The 24,397-nt window shown below is 41.6% G+C and overlaps 1 protein-coding gene across 1 annotated transcript in view; it reads left to right on the forward strand.

Annotated features, from left to right (window-relative positions):
* The window catches only part of DRGX (dorsal root ganglia homeobox), a 57,612-nt gene that overhangs the window by 1,050 nt on the left and 32,165 nt on the right, over positions 1-24,397 (forward strand). Inside the window, exons 2-5 of the mRNA XM_089507941.1 lie at positions 2,116-2,222; positions 2,439-2,540; positions 9,078-9,250; positions 17,715-17,827. Of these exons, the coding sequence (XP_089364067.1) occupies positions 2,116-2,222; positions 2,439-2,540; positions 9,078-9,250; positions 17,715-17,827 (495 nt within the window). The remainder of the gene's footprint in view (positions 1-2,115; positions 2,223-2,438; positions 2,541-9,077; positions 9,251-17,714; positions 17,828-24,397) is intronic.

Consider the following 24,397-nt stretch of genomic DNA (forward strand, 5'->3'; position numbering starts at 1 on the left):
CGTACCCAGCCCCACAACTCCCGTCCCCTCAACCCCCCCCCCACCCACCCACATTGGTTTCTTATGAAGCAGCAGGAAAAGAGAAGGTATCCCATACAACCATAAAGCTCCTAATGGGGAAACAATTCACCAGCTGCATCCACACAGAAATAATAAGAAATAATCCAGGTTTGACACCGGTTTAACTGCCGTGGCTCAATGTTATGGAATTCTGGAAATTGTAGTTTACTGTGGCACTAGAGCTTTCTCATAGAGACGGCTAAACGTCTCACAAAACTGTAGTTCCCACAATTCCATAGCATTGACCATGGCTGCTAAAGTGGTGTCCAACCTGCATGATTTCTGCAGTGTGGATACAGCAGATTTAAAAGTGCCATAAACTGAATTAACAAAAATCTTCAGGCCAGAGTGGAGGGTAAGGATGGCACTAAGAAAGTGAAATGAAAAAGGGAGCCGGGAATGAGGCAATTTAATGGTGAGGGCAAACCTCATTTATTTTCATAAATTAATTCCGGTCAGAGTTGCTTACCTGCCTGCCTCCCCATTGCAAACACCCCCCACATGCTTTCTTAAAAAGGGGGCCACAGAATGGAGCCACGAATGGTTGGCCCACGTTCCCTCATTTGTGAACCAGTCTTCGTCGAAATTTCTAAGGGTAACATAAGTGGACTGAGGCATTGTTCTGTCTTGAATTTAGGGGGCATAAATTTAGGAGGCAGTCCGATACAAGTCTCATGAAGAATCGCATTGACTTGAATACGAGATTGTGTGTGTGTGTGTGTGTTGTTTGTGTGTAAAACTAAACCCGAAGAGACAGGCGGAGCAGAAAGGCTATCCGGGTCTCGGGGCTTTGCTTTCGGCAGGAGTCAAGGCGCCCCTCCCAAATCTCTTCCAAAACTGCTGCCTATAAGTGCTTGAACCCAGGAACCATTAAGAAAGTCTTCAAAAGACCCCTCGCGCGTCAGAGGGTTTAAATCGGTTTCATCAAACGAGGTTTAGACCCAGTCATGGGATTTCAGCCCCAGGAATGGCTTTGGGGCGGTCTTTTCTTCCAAACCAGAAGGCCTTGTTTACTAGTAGCCTGGTTTGGGCGATCCTTTTGGAAAAGTAAATAAGAAACGAACAAAAACTATACCCGTCGACCGCCTCGGTTCAGACGGCTGATTTTGCATTCTTTCCCTGCAGAGGAAAATAAGCTTGCGTGTGGCTGTGGGTGGGTGCTTTTCTTCCTAAGTACGGATCAGGGGCGCGGGTAAGGTTTCCGTCCCCGTCCTCAGGCCGTCGCTGGCCCTGGGTCCCTCTTCTTCTGGGCTCACCCTTCCCCCCCCCACACACACACAATCCTAGGGCGGACGCGGGAAGGGAAGGATCCACGGCGACACACACACAGCCCGGGCGCGGCTATCCCGCGGCACTTGGGGCCAGGATCTGGCCGGGCGGAGGAGCTGGCGAAAGGGTTAAGTCTTCATCTTCGGCCGCTGCTCTTGAGGGGGACGGGGCTGGGGGGACGATGCGGCGCTTTGGAGCTTTTGAAGGCTCTGACCCTCCCGCAGCCACCGCCCCCCCCTCGCCCCGGAGGATCCTTTCCAAGGACTTTTGTGACTGAAACTCACAGGGATATTTTTAAACTCATTCTACTGTTCTCTTTTAATCGTTTTTTGATCAAGGTTTTTATGATGGGGGGAGGGTCGGGATAAGGAACTATTTATTTTGAATTGTCATTTTATTTCATAATGTTTTTACAATTGCTGTAATCCGCCTTGATTCCCAATGGGAAAAGACGGAATATAAATAAATCATATTATTATTATACCCATCTGCGCCTTTTATCATAGTTCCCTTCCTGAGGGGAAAGGAAGCTCCTCTCTCTCTCTCTCTCTCTCTCTCTCTCTCTCAAGGGGGGGGGGTGCCCTTTGCCCGAGACACTCCGCTCTCACTGGCGGCCGAAGGGGGGAATCGGGGGAGCGCCATCGGGAAGAGGAGGTGGCAGGCAGGGAAGGGCCAAAGGGCGTCTTTGGCCCGCTGGCTCTCGTTCCTTGGACGGGATCTGGACCACCAGCAGCCCCCCTTCCCTCCAGGGGCCCCTGAGCACCCCCTCTCTCTTCCCCGCCCCAGGTGCCGCGCCCTTCGGGAGCCCTGCCGCCGCCTCCGCCGCCGACTTCGACGAGGGCTTCTTGCGTCGGAAGCAGCGGCGCAACCGGACCACCTTTACGCTCCAGCAGGTAGGCCTGGCCTTGGCCCCTTTCCCTCTCAGTCCGTGGGCCAAGGCAGAAGCGAGCGAGCGAGGGAGGGAGGGACGGGGGCCACACGGGGGACCCTCGCCTGTTCCTGGAGGTCTGGCCTTGGGGCTGTTCCGGAAAGGCGCCTTCCCTCCGCTCAGAGCAGCCCCGCGGGCCTGCCTTCTCCTCTCACTGCCCCGACGTCGTGTCTTTGAGCAGCTGGAAGCTCTAGAAGCGGTCTTCGCCCAGACGCACTACCCGGACGTCTTCACCCGAGAAGAGCTGGCCATGAAGATCAACCTGACCGAAGCCCGCGTTCAGGTAAACGGGGACTTGGCCTGCCAGGCCCGGAGCCTCCTCCCAGCAGCAGCAGCAGCAGCAGGAGCAAAGTTTTCCTGCTGCTGCTGCTGCTGTTGCTGCTCCTGCTGCCTCTCCCTCCCTCCCTCCCTCCCTCCCGACCCCATCCCATTCACTGAGTGCTGCCTGCGAGGAGGACCCATTTGCACTTTTGGCCAAAGAAAGCAAATGAAGCCAATCTGTCATTTTCATGATGCACTTTAATAACATCAACATAATGTGGAATATTAGATTAGGTTGATTAATCGGTCATTCATAATTAACCAGTGATAATGTTCTACACTAATTTGTCCGTGTCTCTAAGGTACTAAATTACATCAATGCACATCCATTTCCTCGCTTTGAAGGGGGGAGGGGGAGGGAGGGGGGAGGGAGGGAGGAGGCGCTCCCCGCCCGCTCTGCTCCTCGCCTGCAAAAGGGCTCTCCGGTGCAAAGGACTGCTCCGGAGCAACAACTCTTCCGCACTCAACGCACCCCACATAAGGGATCGATCCAAGCACCTCAGGGAAACTTTCTAGTCCTTTTATGCATATGGAGATACAAACAAAAACACTGGAACTCATAAGAAGTTGCCTCCTTTTGCTTTGCACTGTTTTGCACAGCGTCTGCATACTGAGACAGTTGACAAACATCAGTTATTTGATTTTATTAAAATAAATGTAACTATTTATGTAACAGTTTACTGAGTAATTTTTAAACAGCAGTTGGGGATTGTGCTTTGCATTACTTTAGTGTACCTCTCCAATCCTGTTTATTTTGTGGCATGAATGCTTGGTATGTCAGTAAGTAAATTCCATTAATCTTAAAAAGAAGAAGAAGAAGCCTTAATTCTTTCTTAGCAGCCCATTCTCTTATCTGGAACTTTATCAGCTTCCATTCTACCAATGTTAGGTAGTCTTCCCTTCAAGAAGAGGAAGAAGAAGAAAGTAAAATGGCCCTACTTCCATTTATCTGGAAAACAGAACCATTTAGTTCAATGAATGTCGACAGTCCACAAGACTGTTTTAAGGATCACAGCTTTTTGTGAGAGAGTGTGGATAGTGCGGTGGCTCTCTATGGGGAGTGTCACAGTGCTGCATTCCCCAGTGGTTACTCCCCCCCCCAAATATGATGGATCTAAATGATTCAGGTGCAGATGAGAGGTGGGGATATGTAAAAAGAAAGTCTCTTTCAGCTTGCTGTAGTTATGCTGGGCACTGCTGTGGCTATTTGAGGTTTAGAACCTCAATGCCTGCATTATAAACCAATCTGCACAGCGGAATATTCTTCCCATTTCTGTCACCATGAGGATCTGTTCACTGAAATCATTCCGGAATCCCTATCCTACTTTCTAGCAATGGAAGGAGTATTTCACTGTTTGGTGGGCAGAGTTAACTTGGCTGTTTGTCAAATGCAGTCAACCCTCTTACTTCATTCTATCTATAAATGCTCTGTCAGAGAGTAAAGTGCATGTTAAGGATCTACAGCATTTGTGTGAAGAAAGTTCAGAAGCACAATCCAGGTGCTGAATATCCCCCCACCCCAGGCATACACTACTTAGCAATAATAGCCAGCCTTCCTTCCCGTTCAAATGTGTTATTTATGGGGCTTGTTCTGACTGCTGTTTCTGTCTTCTTTTTATGTAGGTGCTCAGGGTTAAGACTATGCAAAGATTTAATTGTAGGAAATGCAATAGTATGCCTCCCCCCCCCACCCGCCACCCAGGTTAGTATCTCTTAAAACCCAGTGGCCAAGGAAAGATAATGGAATTCACTGCAGTAAATTGGAGATTGTAAACAAATTATTTCTTCTATAATCAGATTAAGCAGCCCTGATTATTAAATCTGAACATGAATCATTGGTCATGTGCAGGGAAATTAAACTGATTATTATTATTTGGACATTCAAATCTCCTTTTTGCCAGTACATTGGAGGTGATGGCTTGGGGGTTATCCTCCCACCATTTTGGCAATTGGTGCCTAAAGACTGCACTGCAAATTGAGATAAATGGGACAATTATTGGGCATTCAGAAGTGGAAGATCATAACTTCTTGCTGAAAGGTGCAAGGGTGAGATAGGGGTGGTAACAATTAGAGTGTTTAGCTTTGTTGTGGGCTATTGTGCATGCAGACAATAGATGCTAAGGTTTGCTTTCATGCTGGGACATGGGGAAACTGGGGATGGGAATCATGTTTACATTTCTGCCCCTTGCTCATTCAAATATGATTAATGTGCTGGGAAGACACATCTTAATAGAAGATGATGTTGTCAAACAAAAACTAAATAGGGAAATAAACGACTTCATCAAGCTCTTTCTTCAGAAGCTGGCAAACTGTCATTGCAAAGTCATTAAAATATGATAATGAAAAATAGCTCAATTAAATGTTGTTATAGCTGTGACCTTCGTTCAATTAAGATACAAGGAAGTGTCTGCAATTGGCTTTGCATTTAGCTCTCCTAAATTTAGAATGCAGATAAAATCATCATTCAGCCTTTGCTGATACATTCAATTAAAAGCATGCTAAACAAAAATGGAATGATAATAAAAAACAACAATACCCAGGACCCTGTAATAATCTTTTAAACTGTGTATTTCTTTATCAATAGCTCAGAAAGCCAGATTTTCTATAACCATAATAACATCTTCAATATGGTTAAGCCAAAGTATTTCAATTCAAAATAATGGGCAGCCCAGTCATATTCTAATTTGCTTCCAGTTAGATGAAATTCAGGTACTGGGACATAGCAGAATTGTGGATTTATTCATTGCAACCCAGTTATATTGCAGTTGTTGAAGTTTAGATGCTTAATTCCACTGATGTGAATGGAACTGAACTACTTCACATCCAAATCATTCCAAATCCTGTTCTGAGGATTCAGCATGAATTCTCAAGGCCACTGTTAATGGTGCTGTTTGTGCTATGCAATTGTGAAGCTACAGAAGGAAATAGAAAATAACAGAATTGTTAATAGTGTAAATAATTGTTCCACAAGCAAGCTGCACCAGTACATTAATGTAATTGGCATTTAGGTTTTTAGACTATAAATTCAATTAACAGTAAAATAACAATTTCAGTTTAATACATTGTGTTAAGGATTTGCCATAATCACGTTTATACATTTGTAAATTAAGGAAAGCTTACTTACTCATGTATGTTCTGAGACCTATACATTTAGTATAGGAATGACTCCTTCCACTCTTACTGGAATCAATCGCCTAGTTATACTTCTTTCTTCTGCAGACAGTGCACAGAATATGTTAGTATGAACTAAGGAACTGTGAAATCTTATAGTTCTAGCATTTAATATTGAACATGAGAGATCTCTCTGTCTAAAATTAATTCCTGACCTAGAAGATTATACCATTGATTCAGAAAGGAAAATAAAGAATCTTCATTTTAATGACTCCATAACAGTGAAGGTTATTTTAATGGTATCTGTGGTTTTTAATACTGGGAGAAAGGTAGGATATAAATGTAATAATAATAAACATGTGAACAAACTCGGATGTAATGTAAGAAATGGTGCTTAAAAGTTTGCAGGACTCTTGTTTCAGTGCAGTGCAAAGCCATTCATTCATTCTCAGGACTACTCTCTTCAGGCAATTTTAAGATAAAAGACTTAGCTGATGCAGGGAACAATGGAAATGATTACATGGAAGGGATAAAGTAGGAAAAACAAAGGTAAGAATTCTTGATCTCTGTAGGTATTAAATCTATGCTCTTGTTATTAATGGTGCTACCATCTAAACCAGGTGTTCACAAACCTCTTCCCTTCAGTGTTTTCTTAAGATAACTGGAGCTGACTGATGCCTGTTTGTCTTAAATGGTACCATAGAGGTGGAGCCAGTAACAACATGTTGTAGAGTAGCAGTCATTGATACAATTTTCTATTACTATCTAATTTACAGTGATTTTTGTTTGTTTGTTTGTTTGTTACATAGAGTTCCATGTAACCTTTCCTCTCATGTAAGGACAGACACATTGGGAGCACTTTCTGATTTCACCAAATTTTTTAAATTGAATTTTTATGTAAACACTTTGTGCTTTTTTAGTCTGTAACCCCGCTTCGATCCACTGGGAGAGGTGGGGAAACATAAATAATAATAATAATAATAATAATAATAATAATAATAATAATAATTATTATTATTATTATTATTATTCAGCCTTGATACTAACTTTTCCTAGTTTTCTGGTGTATGTGTAGATTATAGGAAAAATTAATGTAAAATACATATTACAGTCACATAAATACAAATACATTGATGAAGTCACTAGGTGTACTGTCACATCAGCATTTGAATAGGAGAATGAGAGTTAACATGGAGATAACTTTTTCTCATTTTGTCTCATGCCTTTTCCTTTGGGGAAATTTTTGCCCCAATGAAGAAGGAAACATCAATTTTTTAACATGCTAAAAACAGGGCATATTTGTAGAATAATTTAGTATCTGCATAAAGACACTGTACAAACAGAAAAATCAGTAAACAAATATAACCAAAATTTTCTAATTCATTGTTTCCATAGTGTTTTTAATATATTTGGGGGAGAAAGCAAACACACTGCTGGAGTCAAAATTAAACTTGCACTAATAATATACCCTGTCAGCATCCTCTAACATCTTGTCAAATTTCAAATAAATTGCTGGGCTGTTTTCTGAAAAGAAACCATAGATTCTATCTCCCCCCACCCCCAATTTCTGATTATAAAGGCAAAATGTGAGCCTGGAACAATTTGCATATTAACTTGTTTAACTGTTGACTCATTAGATTTCTCCCTAATGTGGTTGATCTTGGTGGATTTTCTGATTATGAGTGAAATTAATGTTAAACTTAATCAGTTTAGGTTGCTGGAATTCATTAGAGGATGGTGTAGTCTCTCCCTCTCTCTGCCAGAGTCAGTGAAACAGGAAAGCATCAGGAGAAAAATAATTAGGATTAGAGGAAACATATCACATGTTCTGTGGTAGCTTGCTTATTCCAATAAAATAAGAAAACAGCGAGTCTTTCCCTGGAATGGAATGGATGGAGGGTCGTTGGCTCAGCAAGAGGACCTGAAGCAGTCAGAGCCATTTTATTTTATTTATATCCTGCCTTTCCCCCAGCTCTAGGACTCAAAGTGGCTTACAAACAGATGGACCAAAAGCGTCACCTTCAGGCTGATCTGGGGGGGCACTGCATTTAGATGATGCAGGATCCCAGATTGGGCTGAAGTTGTGCTGCGGCTGCCTAAGGCTGCAAAAGGAGCCCCCCAAAAGTGCTCCTTGCCAGTAGTCCGTTGTAGACCATGGCTCCTGGTTGCTGCTGTCCCATGCCTCTCAGGGTGTGCTCAGAGTTGGAACAGCTAGAGGGCCTAGATACAGATAAAAGTTCATAGAACTAAAACATACAAAAATTAAAATATAATTAATCTATCAGTAGAAAGTCATCTCTCCCACTGCATCTGAAGACTTAGTAGAGTCTTTTTAATTGGGAATGGTAGGAGCTTTGCAAGTCTTTTTGATTCCTCTCTAATTTTTATTTCTTTTATATTTCTGGTTTTATATATTATTATTTGGGATGAGTTACAGTGAGCCCCTTTACTTCTTTAATGTGTTTATTGATCATACAGTGTTGTGCACTTGGATTCTGCAGAGGTTCCTCAGAAGCCTCAGGTTCATACCAAAAGCCTGTCTTCAATATCCTCTTACTCCAGAGTAGCCAATCTGATGTGCCTATGGCAAGCCCACAACCAAGATTTGAAGACAGTACTTCTCTCCTTCTGTAGTATCACAGCTATTGGTATTTAGTGACATAATACTGGAGGTACTATATAGCCAACATGATACTGTAGTATGTAGCCATAAGGCCTAGAATTAGTAGCCCTTGATGTATCCTTCTGAGTTTGCATCTGGGTGGTTGTGGGTAGTGCATGCTTCCTTTCGGTCAGGAGTGAACACATGATAGATTTTTTTAAAATTCTTCAGCATTTGGACATAGGAAGCTTGCTTCTGCTGTACCAGACCATAGGCTCACTGCTTTTCACTCCAACTGGCAGGATATCTCTGTAGCAAAACACAATATGGGGAAAGTGATCACAGTAGCATGTTAAAGTACATTGTATTAAAGTATACTATATTAAATGTGCTAACAAAACGGTTAAAGGTACATTTAAGTCTCCTTTGTTCTCCCTTTAATTTTGCACTGATGGCATTATTATTTTCATGACATATTGAAACTTTTTCTTCTCTGTTCAAAGTATCATGCTTATATGCTACATTAATGTTTATATGCCACATAAATCCATGTGTTAAGTGCATAGTAATATAAACAATGTGCTTCACTTCATGAGGTCATCAAAAATATGCATACTGCAGATCCTAATACAATTTGGTTTTCATTTGCAAAGATGAAGCTTTCTTACAGTCTCAAGTGTAACACAGAATTGTTGCACTGCAGGAAAGAAGAAGGAGCTTCACACAGATTATGAATGTTTTATGCTGAAGCAAAGCTGCTGATTGATACTCTTCCTCTTAATTCAGGTCTGGTTTCAGAACAGAAGAGCTAAATGGAGAAAAACTGAGAGAGGGTCATCTGAGCAGGAAGGGTCTAAGGAGGCAATGGCTGAAGTGACACCACCTGGAAGAAATTTAAATTCTCCTTCCCCAGTTGATCAAACAAGGAATAAGAAGGAAAATCTGGAGATTCAACAGAGGTGAGCTTGCCCTTTCTGGACCCTACCACTTCATCTGATATGGCCCTTGTGGTCTCTTCCAACTCTATGATTCTATGTAAATTGACAAACTGGAGTGTCCCACTTGCTATGCAGAACTTTGAAAGGATGGAAGGAGGACTGCTCAAACAGTTTATAGATTACCCTGAGCCTAGACATGAACATAAGTCCAACAGACACTAACATAATGTGAATCAATTGATATAGTTTTAAGCAGACAACATGAAACATGATGAGGAAATATATCAGGCATCCACAAAGCCAGCCAGTCTTCTATAAGAGGTAATATCAGTTTATCTGTAGAAGAGGCTGAGATGACTGGAAATTATTTTAAGTATTGAGTATGCAGAATAGCAGAGGCAGAAGGAAATAAGGGCTTGAAGCAGGTGAGTTAAAGCACTGGCTTCGACTTGCTTCGAGGGTGTGGTGTTTACACAACACATGCCCCAAATGTGGCCAGAAGCCACACTGAGCCAGCTCCAATCTGGAAGAGCCAGCACAAAAAGAAGTGACGAAAAGCCTCTCCTTGCCAGCGGCTGGGTTGAGGACTGCAGCAGTGGCCTGGATTGGGGCCAGGCCCGTGTGGTTGCCACAGTCCTTGTGCAATTGGGGCAGGAGCAGCCTCTGACTGCTCCTTTTGCCCTGTGTACATGACACCATAGAAGTGAGGAGGGGTTACACCTTAAAATATATTTATTGGAGCATAAAGTCTCAACTCTGTGGTCCTTAAACCTTTCTTTACCACAGACCCCCTGTAAATATCTTTTGTTGCCTTCGGCCACCAAGAGTTAACACCCTAAAGATTTAACACTGTAAAATGGATCATATTTATTGTAAGTTGCTCATCTAGGGTCTTCAGATTTGGAGAGAAGGAAGAAATAAGTAAATGCACATACTCCTATTATAATATTTTATGAGAATGATTCAATACAAGCTACTACTACTACTTCTATTACTACTACTACAACCACCACCACCAACAACTGCAATAATACGTGAACACCGAAAATGGCTTAATAGAACTTGTTAATATTAATTAATTAATTAATTAATTAATTAATGAGAAGGTTGGTGCTGCTTTTCACTTATAAGCCATGTTACTTTTGGCATAATAGCTAAAACTCATATTCTGTATGGTTTCCAAATGTTTTCTATGTTTAATTTTAAGATAACCGAAAATGATTTTTTACACAGGTATGTTGTTATGAAAGGCATCAATACTTTGATAGTCTTTTTCAATAGTTTCAGAAAATCTGCTTGTAGGTGAGTCTAGAAATTTGAAACGACTGTTCCTTGAACTGCAATTTCAGAGCACCATCTGAGGATATTTCTATGAGTTTGTCTTCCTCTGCTGCTGTGAGCACCTCTAGTTCAAACATATTAACTGAATGTGGATCTGTAATCTAGTATTTACTTGGCCCATGAACAAAAAATATTAACAGGAACTGCAAATCTTTCAAATTTGTGTGATATGTTGTATGTCTCCTCATAGGGTTTTCTTGGTGAGAGTTTTAGTGAGGAGGTTCACCATTGCCTCCCTCTGCAAAGTACTAATGTGGTGTTGTCTCTGAAATATTCTCTGTCAATGCCACCCACCATTACTGCTGCTACCCAGAAGCTGCTTCACACTCTACTATTTCATCTAATGAAAAGATGATACTTGGAAAGGTAGAGGGCAGTAGGAAGAGAGAAAGACTGCATACCAGATGGACAGACACAATCAAGGAGGATATGACATTGAGTCTTCAGGACCCGAGGAGAGCTGTTGAGGATAAGGAGTCTTAGAGGTGTCTCATTCACAAGGTTGCCATGAGTCAGGGCTAACTTGAGAGCAAGTAATAACAAAAACAAGTGACATGTCTTCCTCAGCCAAGTTTTTGTTGGTGGAACCAAGAAAGTTTGTGAGGTTTGGAAATGTCTCATAGGTCCAGTTTGATACATGATGATGCTTTTTCATTATTGATTCAACTGTATTTTTTTTCTCTTTGAAGATTTAAGTAGAGCATATTTAATTGGGTGAAGATATCTGGCAGATGCTGATTTTACTATTCAGGAAAAATTGGTCAAACACTGAGGTGCTCCATGAGGGATACTCTTAACTTGTCTCTCAGGGCGTTTACAGATGGGCAGTCTGCAGCCACCCCTTTTTGCCCCGGATCATTGCCGTGGCAATCACATACCGTGGCAGCAATTCTGCCTTCTCGGGAGGCAAAACGAAGCTGCCATTAGCCAGCTTCTTCTTGTGCCCTGGAAAGGGCATCATAGGCATGCCATGATGATGCCCCTTCCATCCAGCACCATTTGGGCGCTGCACCTAGCATGTATCACCATGGCATGTGCCATGTGGATGGACGCATGCTATAATGGTGGCTGGGCAGCATGGTAAGGGCTTGGAGCGAGCGAACGCTCAGCCCTCACCGCACCTACAGGCCAGCACAAAGTGCTGGGCTGTACAGCCCCTCAGTTCTCAAAAATGAGACAAAACTTTACCTCATGATGGTGGCACAGTGGTTAAATGCTTGTACTACAGCCACTCACTCACTCACTCACAAACCACAAGACTATAAGTTCAATACCAGCCAGGGGCTCAGGGATGACTCAGCCTGGCATTCTTCTGAGGTTGCTAAAATGAGCACCCAGCTTGTTGGAGGCAATTAGCTCACACATTGTAAACTGCTTAGGGAGTGCTTAAGAGTGCTTAAGAGTGGTAATGGTATAGAAATGTGCTTGCTATTGCTATTGCTATCCAGTGAACTTCACAGTGTAGCAAAAGTTAATGGTGTTCACTGTTCATATCTTTGCAAAGTGGTGCCCCGGATCATTGAAAAAGTCTTGAATTCAGTGATTTGCTTTTTATAACATTGACAAGCTTGATTCATTTAAGATCTGTTTTAGTTTTTCTGGTATCTTAGCAACTAGAGCTTCCATATGTATGTACCAGTGGTACAAAGTCACCGATAGTATGATTTTCTTAATCTGTAATACGAATCCAGTTAAGCTTTCCAGATACTGCTCATGCACCATCTGTGCTAATTCCAGTGCATTTCAAGAAATCCATATCATGAGATGTTATAAACTTTTTCAGCTGCAATATGTACCAGCAAGGTAATTAACAATAAGTCTTTGAAAAATATTTATCTTGTGCACATATCTAATGTAGTATAATAAGTGGCTTTGTTATATGTATCTAGTTGCAGAGCAAAATAGAGGGACTTGTGAATTCTTTATAATAACTGTTCTTTGATATTGGCTGATAAGCTGTTGATTCACTTCTTAACTATGGGGCTAAACAGACAGGCAAAAAGAGTGTTTTCAGGCTGACCTGAAGGTGTGGGCTTTAGATGACGCATGCCTTGAAGCCAGCAGGAAAGTACCCTCTAGGTACCTTATGCAGAGAAGAGCCATTTCAAAAAGCAGCAGCTTTTTTCCGCTTCTTCCTCGCTTGAGGCCATATCATGTGGTCATGACATGAGCACTCCAGCTCCCTTGGGAGTTGGCGGTGCGGTTGGTAGGGTTTCAATGTGACTTCAGAAAAGGCAGCTTCAAGCCACTTTTTCCTGCCCATCTGTTTCGCTCATGTGTCATTTGACAAAGGTATTAAGAAAAGTTTCTTGGCAGCTTTCTCTGTGATCACTGCAGAAACCATGATTTTTCAGCAAGTAATATTATTCTTCAACTATTCTGTGTGTTTTTTTAAATTTTTCTATTAGTTGAGAAGCTTCAAATGAGGTTGTTGCTGTGTATTGATTGTACCACCAGCTGCAGACTTTTTTTGTGTGTCATTTTCTTACTTTTCCAAAGTTCCTGCTCCTATCTTTTGAAAAAAAATTATCTTTATGGCGTATTCTTTCAGTTTGGCACTGAGATGTTTTTGCAATTCTGACAATTTCATGACCTCATTGGGCATCATAACATAACAGATACTGTGGGAGTTGCTTGTCCTCTAGGCCTGTATATGTGAAGCCAATTGACAGATATTCCTTGGTATAGTGGTGGTAGTTTTAAAGATGACAAGAAGAAGCTTCATTTTGCTTTGAACAGCTATTTTAAAGCAAATTTTTAGAGTGAACAGTGGAAAGTAGGCAGGAAGGCAGGACATTTTGACAGAGGAAAGATCCAGGGGAAATACACCACTGGATCCTTATCATTGTGTTTCTGCTACCTCATGCATCAAAATATTTTGACTGGCCTTGACTATACTGTACTATACACATTCACATAGGAGGACTGAGGTTACCTTTGGGCTTCCTGTACAACTGACAAAGACTGCAATGGTTCTATGGTTCTATTAACATTATTTCTTACTATTGTTAACTATTAATATTATTTGTTCCTTCATCCCTGATCTTCTACTATTACATTACAAGAAAAGAATCATGGAATCATAGAGTTGAAAGAAACCACAAGGACCATCAAGTCCAACCCCATAGCATGCAGGAATATACAATCAAAGCACACCCCACAGATGGCCACCCAGCTTCTGTTTAAAAACGTCCAAAGAAAGAGACTCTACCACACTCCGAGGAAGTATCAAACAGCTTTACTACAAATAGTTCCTACTAATGCTGAGGTGTAATATCTTTTCCTGTAGTTTGAATTCATTGCCCCATGTCCTGTTCAATGGAGTGCCAGAAAAAAAACTTACTCCATGTTCGGTATGACATCCTTTCAAATATTTAAACAGGGGCATTGTACAGTGCAGCTGTGTTATATGTGGCTTCCAGCATATGCTGGAAGCTGCACCAGAAAAACTCCTCTCACACCCTGAAAGAAGCAATGGGGTGCACGAGCCCCATTACTTCTAATGGTGCTCGAGCATATGCATTTTCCCCTTACGCAGGGGTGGTGTGGGGTCCGGAACAGATCCCCACATAAGGGAAGGGCGCGCTGTATCACCCCTTAACCTTCTTTTCTCTAGGCTAAACATACTCAGCTCCTCATACAGCATTATTTCCAGACCTTTCACCATTTTGATCACCCTCCTCTGGACATGTTCCAGTTTGTCAATATCCTTTTTGAATTGTGGTGCCCAGAATTCAACAAAGTATTCCAAGTGAAGTAGAATAGAGTGATACTATTACTGCTAAGGAAGGTCAAATAAAAAAAGTGCGGAGGAAGGCTTAATGATGAACATAAAACAAAAATAATGACCATGGAGGATCGCCATAAGTTCAACCTAGATAATGAGGAAATCTAAATAGTTAAAGATTTCTCCCATCTCTGATAAAACATTCATAATAATGAAGACTGCAGTCAGGAAATAAGTAGACAACTAGCAATGAGAAGGGCATGGATGTGAGAGCTGGACAGTGAAGAAAGCTGATGGGAAGAAAATCAACTCATTTGAGATGTGGTGTTGGAGAAGAGTATGAGGATACCATGGACAGCCAAAAAGACAAACAAATGGGTCCTAGAAGAGATCAAGCCTGAACTTTCCCTGGAAGCCAAGATGGTGAAGCTGAGGCTGTAATACTTTGGCCACATCATGAGAAAGCACAATTAATTAGAAAAGACAATAATGCAAGGAAAGGCAAAGGATAATATAAAAAGAGGAAGACTGCATGCTAGATGGATAGACATGACTCCACTGGCTGCCAGTTTGTTTCCTGGTAAAATGTAAACTGCTGGTTATGAAGTATTCCTGGGCTCAGGCCCAGACTATTTGGCAGACCATATCTCTCTGTATGAACTGCACTGGCCTCTAAGATGCTCCTCAGGAAAGGCCCTTCTCTCAGTCCCACCACCATTGAAAGCACGTTTGGTAGGGAAGCCCCTGGATTCTGGAATTCCCTTCCCAGAGAGAACAAAATAGCCCCTTTCTTGTTGTCCTTCTGCCAGCAGGCTAAGACTTTTTTTTTAATTATTTAGACAGGAGTTTAAAATGGATTTTTTTAAGTCCTGGGGGAGGTGTATTGGGTTTTTAAAAGCGTTTTTATCTTTTAAATATTGTAATAGTTTAACATTATTTTAATTGTCAATTTTGTAGGTTTTTAATTGTACTGTGTTTTTTAGACTGTAAACCACTTTGGATCCCAGTCTTGGGAGGAAAGCAGGATACTTATCATCATCATCATCATCATCATCATCATCATCTCAATCAAGGAGATCATGGGCCTAAAATTACAGGACTTAAGCAAAGCTGTGGATTACAGGTGTCTTGGAGATGTCTCTTCCACAGGGTTGCCATGAGTTGGGTGTGGATTGAGGGCAGTTAACAACAATAATTCAAACTACAGGAAAAGAGATTCCACCTTAACATTAGGAAGAACTTCCTGACAGTAAGAGCTGTTCTACAGTGGAACATACTCCCTCAAAGAGTGGTGGAAAAATCCTTCTTTGGAGATTTTTAAACAGAGATTGGGTGGAATTTGTCAGGGGTGCTTTGATTGTGTGTTCCTGCATGGCAGAATGGGATTGGACAGCAACAGACAGAGGGGTACATTCTGAGCTCATTTAAATTCCTAGACATACTTCATAGGCAGAACTATATGGAATGGATGTGCATGGTGTAGTGGTTTGACTATTGTACTAAAACCCTGGAGACCAGGGTTCAATTCCCCGCTTGGCCATGAAACGCACTGGGTAACATTGGGCAAGTCACATGCTCTCAGCCTTAGGTGAAGGCAATGGCAAACTTCCTCTGAACAAATCTTGCCAAGAAGACCCCATGATAGGTTTGCCTTAGGGTCACAGTAAGTTGGAAACATCTTAAAGACACACAATATCAACAATTGGGAGAAATCTGAGTCCAAAGTCCATTTTTATTTGTACAGTGAACCCTTATTATACTGCTGGGGTTTGGTTCCAAGATCTCCCGTGGATAACAAAATCCGTGGATGCTCAAATCCCATTAAATATGACATAACAAAATGGTATCCCTTATTTAAAAAAATGGAAAAATCAAGGTTTGATATTTGAAATTTATACTTTTTTTGAACATTTTCAAACCGTGGATGCTTGAATCCATCTATAAAAAATCCATGTATAAGAAGGGATGACTGTATATGACCCTCTGGGATATGCATAGATTGCCAAAAATGCAAAAAACAAAAACAAAACAACAACAACAGCAAAACAAAAAGCAGGAGTATAGTGTCCAGATCAATTGACATAGTAGTTGTATTCTATTCTGCTTTGGTCAGAGCTCACCTAGAATACTGTGTGCAATTCTGGGCATGACAGTTCAAAAAAGATATTGATAAGCTGGAACATGTCCAGGAAGGGATAGCCAAGATAATCAATAGTCTCCGCATGAAACCTCATGAGAAATGACTTATGGAGCTGGATATGTTTAGGCTGGAGAAGAGAAGATTGAGAGGTCACATGATAGCCATATGTGAATATCTGAAGAGATGTCATATAGAAGATGTAGGAAGCTTGTTTTTTGCTGCTCCAGTAAATAAAATATGAATGAACGTATGTAAATTACAAAAAAATAGATTTCACCTAAACATTAGGAAGTACTTCTTTACTGTATGAGCTGTTTGACAGTGAAGTGGATTGCCTTGGGGAGAGATGGACTCTTCTTCTTTGGTGATCTTTAAACAGGCTGATATGCCAAGTTCCAGCCTGCTTTAGCTGTTCCTGTATGATGGTGGTGTGGTGGTGGTTTGGACTAAGAGGCCTTTGCACTCTCTTGCAATTCTATTACTGGAGTCTTCAAATCACACTCCCTTCCTCCCTCCCTCCCTTTTTGCCAGAAAAAGGGCAGTTTGTACATTGTACATCTAGGAGTGACCATATAACAGCAATATTAAAGTCACTCCACTGGCTGCCTATTAGTTTTCGAGCACAGTACAAGGTGTTGGTTATTACCTTTAAAGCCCTACATGGCTTGGGCCCAACCTATCTAAGCAATCGCCTACTTCCATATAATCCGCCCCGTACTCTCAGGTCCTCTGGGAAGAATTTATTGCAACCTATAAAAACTAGACTGACTGCAACTTCCCAGAGGGCTTTTTCTGCAACCACTCCCAGCCTGTGGAATGGCCTGCTGGACGAGATCCATCAAATCACCAACTTAGACAGCTACTTGGCCATGTGGTGATTGCCCCCCCCCCCCAACATATATATTGTGATTCTGCCACTTTTATTGGTTTTAACTGTTATGTAATTTTAAATTCTGTATTGTTTAATTATCTTTTAAGGGGGGGTATTTTGTATATATGGATGTATTTTAACTCTTGTAAGCCACTTTGATTGTTTTTAACAAAAAGCAGGATAGAAATAAATAAAAAAGCAGAGGGACAGAAAGCCACAGAAACAGCCTTGTGGGGGCACATTTTGTAGGGACTGTTCCTAATAATGGAGGAATAACTCTGAATTTCCTCACACAGTTACTATAAGGTTGAATCACATGAGAAAATAATCTTTTTCTGAAGGGCCTTAGTGATGGGGTAGATTCAACATGAGTGCTTATTTTTAATCTCTGCTTTTCTTCTTGCAGCCTGAACAGAACGGTTGCCCATTCTGGTCCTTTTTTCCCCTCATGTCTACCAGGGACTCTTCTAAACACAACTACTTATACCCAGGCATTGTCACAAGTTGCATCCTTCAAAGGTAAGGGACTAATTTTTTAATCAAAGTCTTAGGCAGTAGTAGATGCTTTCATTCAGTGGTATTATCTTCTCTATTCTGGAGCCAAATATGTGAATGGATTGGCTAGAACTATAGCATAATGGTCATAGACCTGGTGTTATTTAAATGTACCATTTTTCCTTTTCTGTTTAGATTTTATAGTTAAATGCCTCATTTAGCCTGATTTTGGCTGCAGTCCTATACACACTTACCTGGGAATTAACACAGTGGAAACGATGGATTTACTTCTGCATAAATACTCTCATGCTTCTGCTATCACTATAGTCCATTAAGTGTAGAAACTGGGTTCTTGGAGACAGGAATCTGATCTGGAAACAGTTAAACATGGACTGAAAAACTGGCAGTCCTATTAAATCTGTTGATTATTGTGTGTGTGTGTGGCATATTGACACATTTTGTTTGGACTTGAAATCCACAGCTTTCATGTAAACCACCCTGGAAACATGGGTGATGGGTATATATAAAAAGGTAATTAAAATAAATAATTCCATATTTTTAATTCCATTGGTTTCTGCCACCTTCCTTTCCGTACTGTCACCAGACCAGCACATGCATTTTCAGAGTTTACTCTTCTTAATGAATGAATTTCTATGGTGTATATGCCATTCCTTTGCCCACCCTTTTTTGCAAAATGGTTTTCCCTTCCCTCAGGAGTCCTTTGTAACAACAGCAACATTCATAGTCAAAAACATGAACTGTTCTGACCCATCCCTAAAGCATGATACCTTGTATGCTTCTAGCATGGAGATACTAAATAAGTAGATAAACTGCTTTAGTGCTGAAAAGCTCTTAGAACTGGCGGAGGATCAATACTGTAAGCACTTTCATATATGAACCACTGTGTTAGAATATTTGATAACTCAATTCTTTTTTGTTGCATTCGTGTCCATGTGCACCAAATACTTGCATATTTATTTATTTATTTAGCACTGTCAATGTACACAGCTCTATTTTTAAAAATAAGTATAAGAGAGATTCTTGCCAAGGGCATCACATTGAATTAAAAAGGGCATATGAGTAATGGAAGAGACTAGGACATCCTTTACATTTATGTCTTTTCATGCCTCACACTATGCAGAGGAACTGATGGACAAATGGGTGGTGGCTGTGTGACCACATGAGTTGAGTTGTATCACACTGTAACAGAAGTTTGTCCTGTATGTCATTTACATCCCCAATAGAGTGGGATGCAGAATTGTAAGATGTGCCCTACTGTCTTGGGGGTTAGCTACTCCTCTTTCTCCTGTTGTTAACTGTCTTCAAGTGACAATATGGCAACCCTGTAAATGAGAGATCTCCAAATCACCCTGTCATCTGCTCTGCTCAGATTTTGCAGACTCAGGCCGTTGCTTAATTGAGTCTATCCATCTGTAATGTGGTCTTCCTCTTTTCTTATGCTCTTTACCTTACCAAGAATTATTCTCTTTTCTAGATTATAATGTCTTCTCATGATATGCCCAAATATGACAGTCTCTGTTGAGTCTTCTTAGTTTCTAGGGAGAGATCAGGCCTTAGTATTTCTAGAACTCTTCTCCAGCACCACATTTCAAATGAGTTGATTTTATTCCCATCAGTTTTCTTCACTGTACAGCTTTCAAAACCATAGGTAGAAATGGGAAATACAGTGGCATGGACAATCCTACAATTACTATTCATTGATATATCTTTACACTTCTGGATCTTGTCTGTTTCCTTTGTAGCTGCCTTTCCAAGGGCTAGACCGTTGATTTCTTGACTGCAGTCTCCATTCTGATTAATGACTAAGCCAAGATATGGAAAACCTTGAACTATTTCAGTGTCTTCCTTCTATATTTTAAAGCTATATAAATTACCTGTGGTCATTATTTTTGTTTTCCCAGTGTTCAACTGTAAACCTGCCTTTGCACTTTTTTTCTTTGACTTTCTTCAGCAACCGTCCCAAGTCTTTGCTATTTTCTGCTAGTAGTATGGTCACATCTGCATATCTTAAGTTGTTAAATCTTTAGTGTGCTCTGTTCATTAATGTATGTTTGCAATATAATTCCTAGGCCTCTTCCTTTACTGAACCTAGCTTGGACCTAAAGCTAGGGGTTAAACTCTAGTTTGTGGGGCTAAACTTCTCCAGTCCCAGAGAATTTTTTGGATAGTTTGTTGAGTCAATAATGCTTGGTGAGGTAGAAGGCATAGAAAAAGAGGGTCAGTTGGGGTAAGGATGTTTGGTTTATTTGAGCCTAGTGGAGAGTTATTTGTGTGGGCAGTAGTGTCTATTGTTCTAGTGTAGTTTGGTGACCTTGTGTCTGTTGGATTAAGACTGATTACTTGTGGAGCTGAGTGGCAGTGAGATTATCTGCATATTAGCATTCTATTGTTCTGTTAGATATAGCCCCAGGTTCCCTTCCTGAGCACTTGCTTTTAGGGGCAGGGCTTTTTTCTCAGAGGAAATGGATCAGGGACTTGGTTGGGTGAGGATCTAGCAGCAAATATCCATCTATACCTACAGCCTCAGTCTTTGGAGCATGGCAGCAGCTTGACGAACAGATGAGGCCAACGGGGTGTTTTATGGGGATGTTTTGAGGGGGAAGCCCACAGTCCTGTTATAGTGCCTGCTTCAGATTACTGAATATTGGCAATGGGGGGAGCTGCTGCAATCACTTGCAACAGCTGTGGCATATATGCGTTCTTGCCTATGGATGTGGGTAACTTCACCTTCACCAAGTGCAAGTTGTAGCCCTGTTGGAAGAGAAAGTCCAGCAACTGCAGGCCTGGGTATCTACATGTCCACACATTAGCAAGCAACAGGCTTTCCTGGACAGAGCAGAATGGACTCTCCTGGAGGGGAACACACAGAGGAAGTTTTGAGTTCCATACACAAGCATTAGTCAGTTGGAGGAATGTAACAGCTACAGAATCAATTTGCAGCTACGGAATCTATTTGAAGCTCTCTCCCTCATCAGGGATTAAGAAGATAATGAGCAACAAGGCCAGTGTGCAGGGAAAGTGCAGTAGACCTTGGGAGTACTAGCACAGAGAATGGCCTCTGCCAACCCTCGTAAGAGCTGTGTGGTGTGATGAGGACTCCTTGCTGAGGGGTACAGAAGCATGGAATGCAGGTTTGATCAGATATCTCAGGAGGTGCATTGTCTCCCTGAAGCAAAAAATCGGTGATGTGACAGTGAGTATGACAAGACTTGTCAGGCCTACTGTCCATTACCCCTTCCTTTTGGTCCACATGGGAATGAATGATACAGCAAGGCACAGCCTTCAGAATATCAGAAGGAAATATGAGGTTTTGGGTACAGGTTATCTCATATCTTAGAATCATATGAGTTGGAAGAGACCACAAGGGCCATTCAGTCCAACTTGCCATGCAGGAACTCACAATCAAAGCACCCCTGACAGATTGCCATCCAGCCTCTCTTTTAAAGACCTCCAAGCAAGGAGAATCTACCATTCCATGAGGGAGTGTGTTCCATTGTTGAACAGCCTTTACTATCAGGAAGTTCCTCCTAATGTTTAGGTGGAATTCTTGTCTTGTAGCTTGCATCCATTGTTTCGGGTCCTGTTCTCTGCAGCAGCAGAAAACAAGCTTGCTCCCTCCTCAATATGACATCCCTTCAAATATTTAAACAGTTGGGCATGGTCAGGGAAATCATGATCAGGGCAAATTCAGGGAGGGATTAAGGTCAGTGGGCGGGCAGAGGTCAGAGCATTCCCTCCCCTCATCGGAGGGGAGAGGGAGGAAGAGGAGGAGGAGGAGGAGGAGGAAAGAGCCGAAGGGAAAAGGGGAACCTGGAGGCAAAGGGTGACAGGAGGCTAAAAGGTGAAATCAGGAAGACAGCAAAGGGCTGTCAGAGGGAGGGTGGGGGGGACTGGAGAAAGTGACGGAGGAGGATGAGGATGAGGATGAAGGAGCCGTGGGAAGAAGGGAGCCATGGAGGGCATTCTATAACGGAGCAGGAGGAAGAGGATGAAGGAGCCAGGGCAGCTCAGAGGGAGGGGAGGGCCGGAAGGAAGGAAGGAAGGAAGGAAGGAAGGAGGAGGAGAAGGACTGCCAAGGGAAATTGGGCTGCAGGGCTAACCCAGGAGATGTAGGGAAATCAGGCTGCAGCAGAATGAGCCTCTTTTATTTTTGACAATTTATGCGCATGATTTTTTCGGTGACATGTCTGTGTGCTTGCTTGTGCTACTGTGCTACTTTCATTTCCTCTTGCTCCTGGATTATTATTATTATTATTATTATTATTATTATTATTATTATTATTTGTGTTATATGCAGATGCTACAGTCAGAATGCCTGCACTGCATTTCCCTTTTATTCCCAATTGATTCTATGGGTCTATTTTAGTTGAAACTGACAGGTCACTCTCTCTCAGCCTCAGTGGAAGGCAATGGCAAACCTCCTCTGAAGTGAATGTAAGCAGGAGGACAGTTCAGGTCACAGGCAGGGCATATAGCATCAGGCACCTTCCCCCCCCCCTTTTTTTTTTTTTAAATTATTTTTGACAAAATATGTGCATGTTTTTTTTCTTGAGGCAGATGGATAGAACGTGGCTAGCTGTTTGTTCACTTTCTCTTTCATTTGCTGGCTTCCAGCAAAGGGGAAATGTTGCAGAGGGCAAGACTTTTTTTTCCTTTGTGAATGAATGCTACAATCTGAATGTTACAAAAGTTGCTCTTGTCAATTAGGCAAATTGGCAAAATGATACATGCTTTTGCTACTGTCTCTAAGAAATTCAGGGGTAGCCCTGGATTGCTTTTAAGAGCAAAAAAGAATGCATGGCAATCGCATCCTTTTCTGGCATTTCTGAGGTGAGGAATTTATTGTTGTTGTTGTTGTTGTTGTTGTTGTTGTTATTACATGTGTAAGAGGCATTCTGGGGTGGCAAGGAATGGGGGATACAGGATGCATTAGCTTGCATTTTGGGGTTGAAAATGGGGCCAAGGGCAGATCATAACCTGCGCTGACCAAAATGCCCACAACACACACACAAAAATGTGTGCATTTTGGTGCATTTTGTGCCTGGCTCTTTAAAAAAAAAAGGAGGGGGGAAGCACACTTCCGATGCCCCAATGAGTGCTGCAAACATCACCTATGACGATCACTTGATTGACAGCAGGCACCTTCATGTTAAACCCAATTTCTGAAGAAGGCATTTGGGTTAAAACGCCCCTCATTTTCTAGTGGGCACTCGCTTACGGAGAGATTTGGGAGCCCCCCCCCCCTGAATCTGCCCAGTTCCTTCAGGAGCAAAACTGCCAGTGGGAATGGTGCCTTAGATGAGTAACAGCAAAGCACAGCATATAGGCTGCAGATTGCTCGCAGCCTGTCAAAGGAGTTTGGCTCACAAGTAAAATTCAATAAAAATTTAATAAATTTAATAACATTTATAAAATATTTTATTAAACAATATTAATTATTATTAATTAAAATTAATTAATGGTTAAAATAGTTTATTTATTAATTATACCTTTATTTGGAAAGTGAGCAGCAAAAAACCTATCTGCAGCCCGAAGAGGTTTAGCCTATTTTAATTTTGGCCCCAAGCTGTGCAGGTCTGCCTTAGATCTTTCCTTTATATTTACCAATTGCTGCCTACAAATATAATGCTTCTTTTTGGGCCATAAGTTGATTGCATTGTAATGTGCTTGTTGTTTTCGTGTGCCTTCAAGTCATTTCTGATTTGTCATGGGTTTTTCTTTGCAGAATTTGTTCAGAGGGGTGTGTTTTTGCCTTCCTCTGAGTCTGAGAGGGTGTGACTTACCAAAGGTGGGGTTCCATAGCAGTGGGGTTCCATGACTGAACAGAGATTTGAACCCTAGTCTCCCAAGTTGTAGTCAAACACTCAAACCACTACATCACACTGGCCCTCAAAACAAAGCTTATTGTTATATTGTGCACTGTGGTATGTGAAGTCATTTCCAAGTTATGGTGACCCGAGAACTTATCACATGGTTTTCTTGGTAAGGTTTCTTGCAGGAGGTGGGCTTGCAAAAGCCTATATCTGATGGACCTCTTTTAAATGAGAAAAACATCAGAAAGACATTGTAATTAAGAATTCAAATATAATTTATGACAAATATGCAGGTCACCTTAGATTGCATTATAAACAATGTACTGGGAAAGTGCCTTACCCAGAAATTGCAGCCCTGATGTTTATTTGTAGGGAACTTTGCCTTCCTTCACAGTAGTATTGGGTGAGCGAGCGAGCGAGTGAGAGAGAGAGAGAGAGAGAGAGAGAGAGAGAGGGAAGCACCCTAAAAGGAAATTCCCTTTCAGCACTTGATTTATGTATGCATTGTGTAACAATGTGAGGTTACCAGGAGAAATTAGCAGGCTAAAAGCAAGAAACCCAGGGCAGTTCCTTAATGGACAAATGCAATTCATTAATGGAAAGATTATTAATGCAAGTAAACAAGGATCTCTTTGGTTTTCAGGGGAAAGTCTCTGTCAGTGTTGGAGAGCTCTCACTCATCCAAAATTTCATCAGATTCCCTGTTGTTTAATGCACGTTGGGAGGAGAAAAATAATTACACTTTGTACAGAATGACTTG

Source organism: Sceloporus occidentalis, unplaced genomic scaffold, assembly GCF_023333645.1.
Source record: "Sceloporus occidentalis isolate IW3139 unplaced genomic scaffold, rSceOcc1.0.p SCAF_2, whole genome shotgun sequence".
NCBI lineage: Eukaryota > Metazoa > Chordata > Lepidosauria > Squamata > Phrynosomatidae > Sceloporus > Sceloporus occidentalis.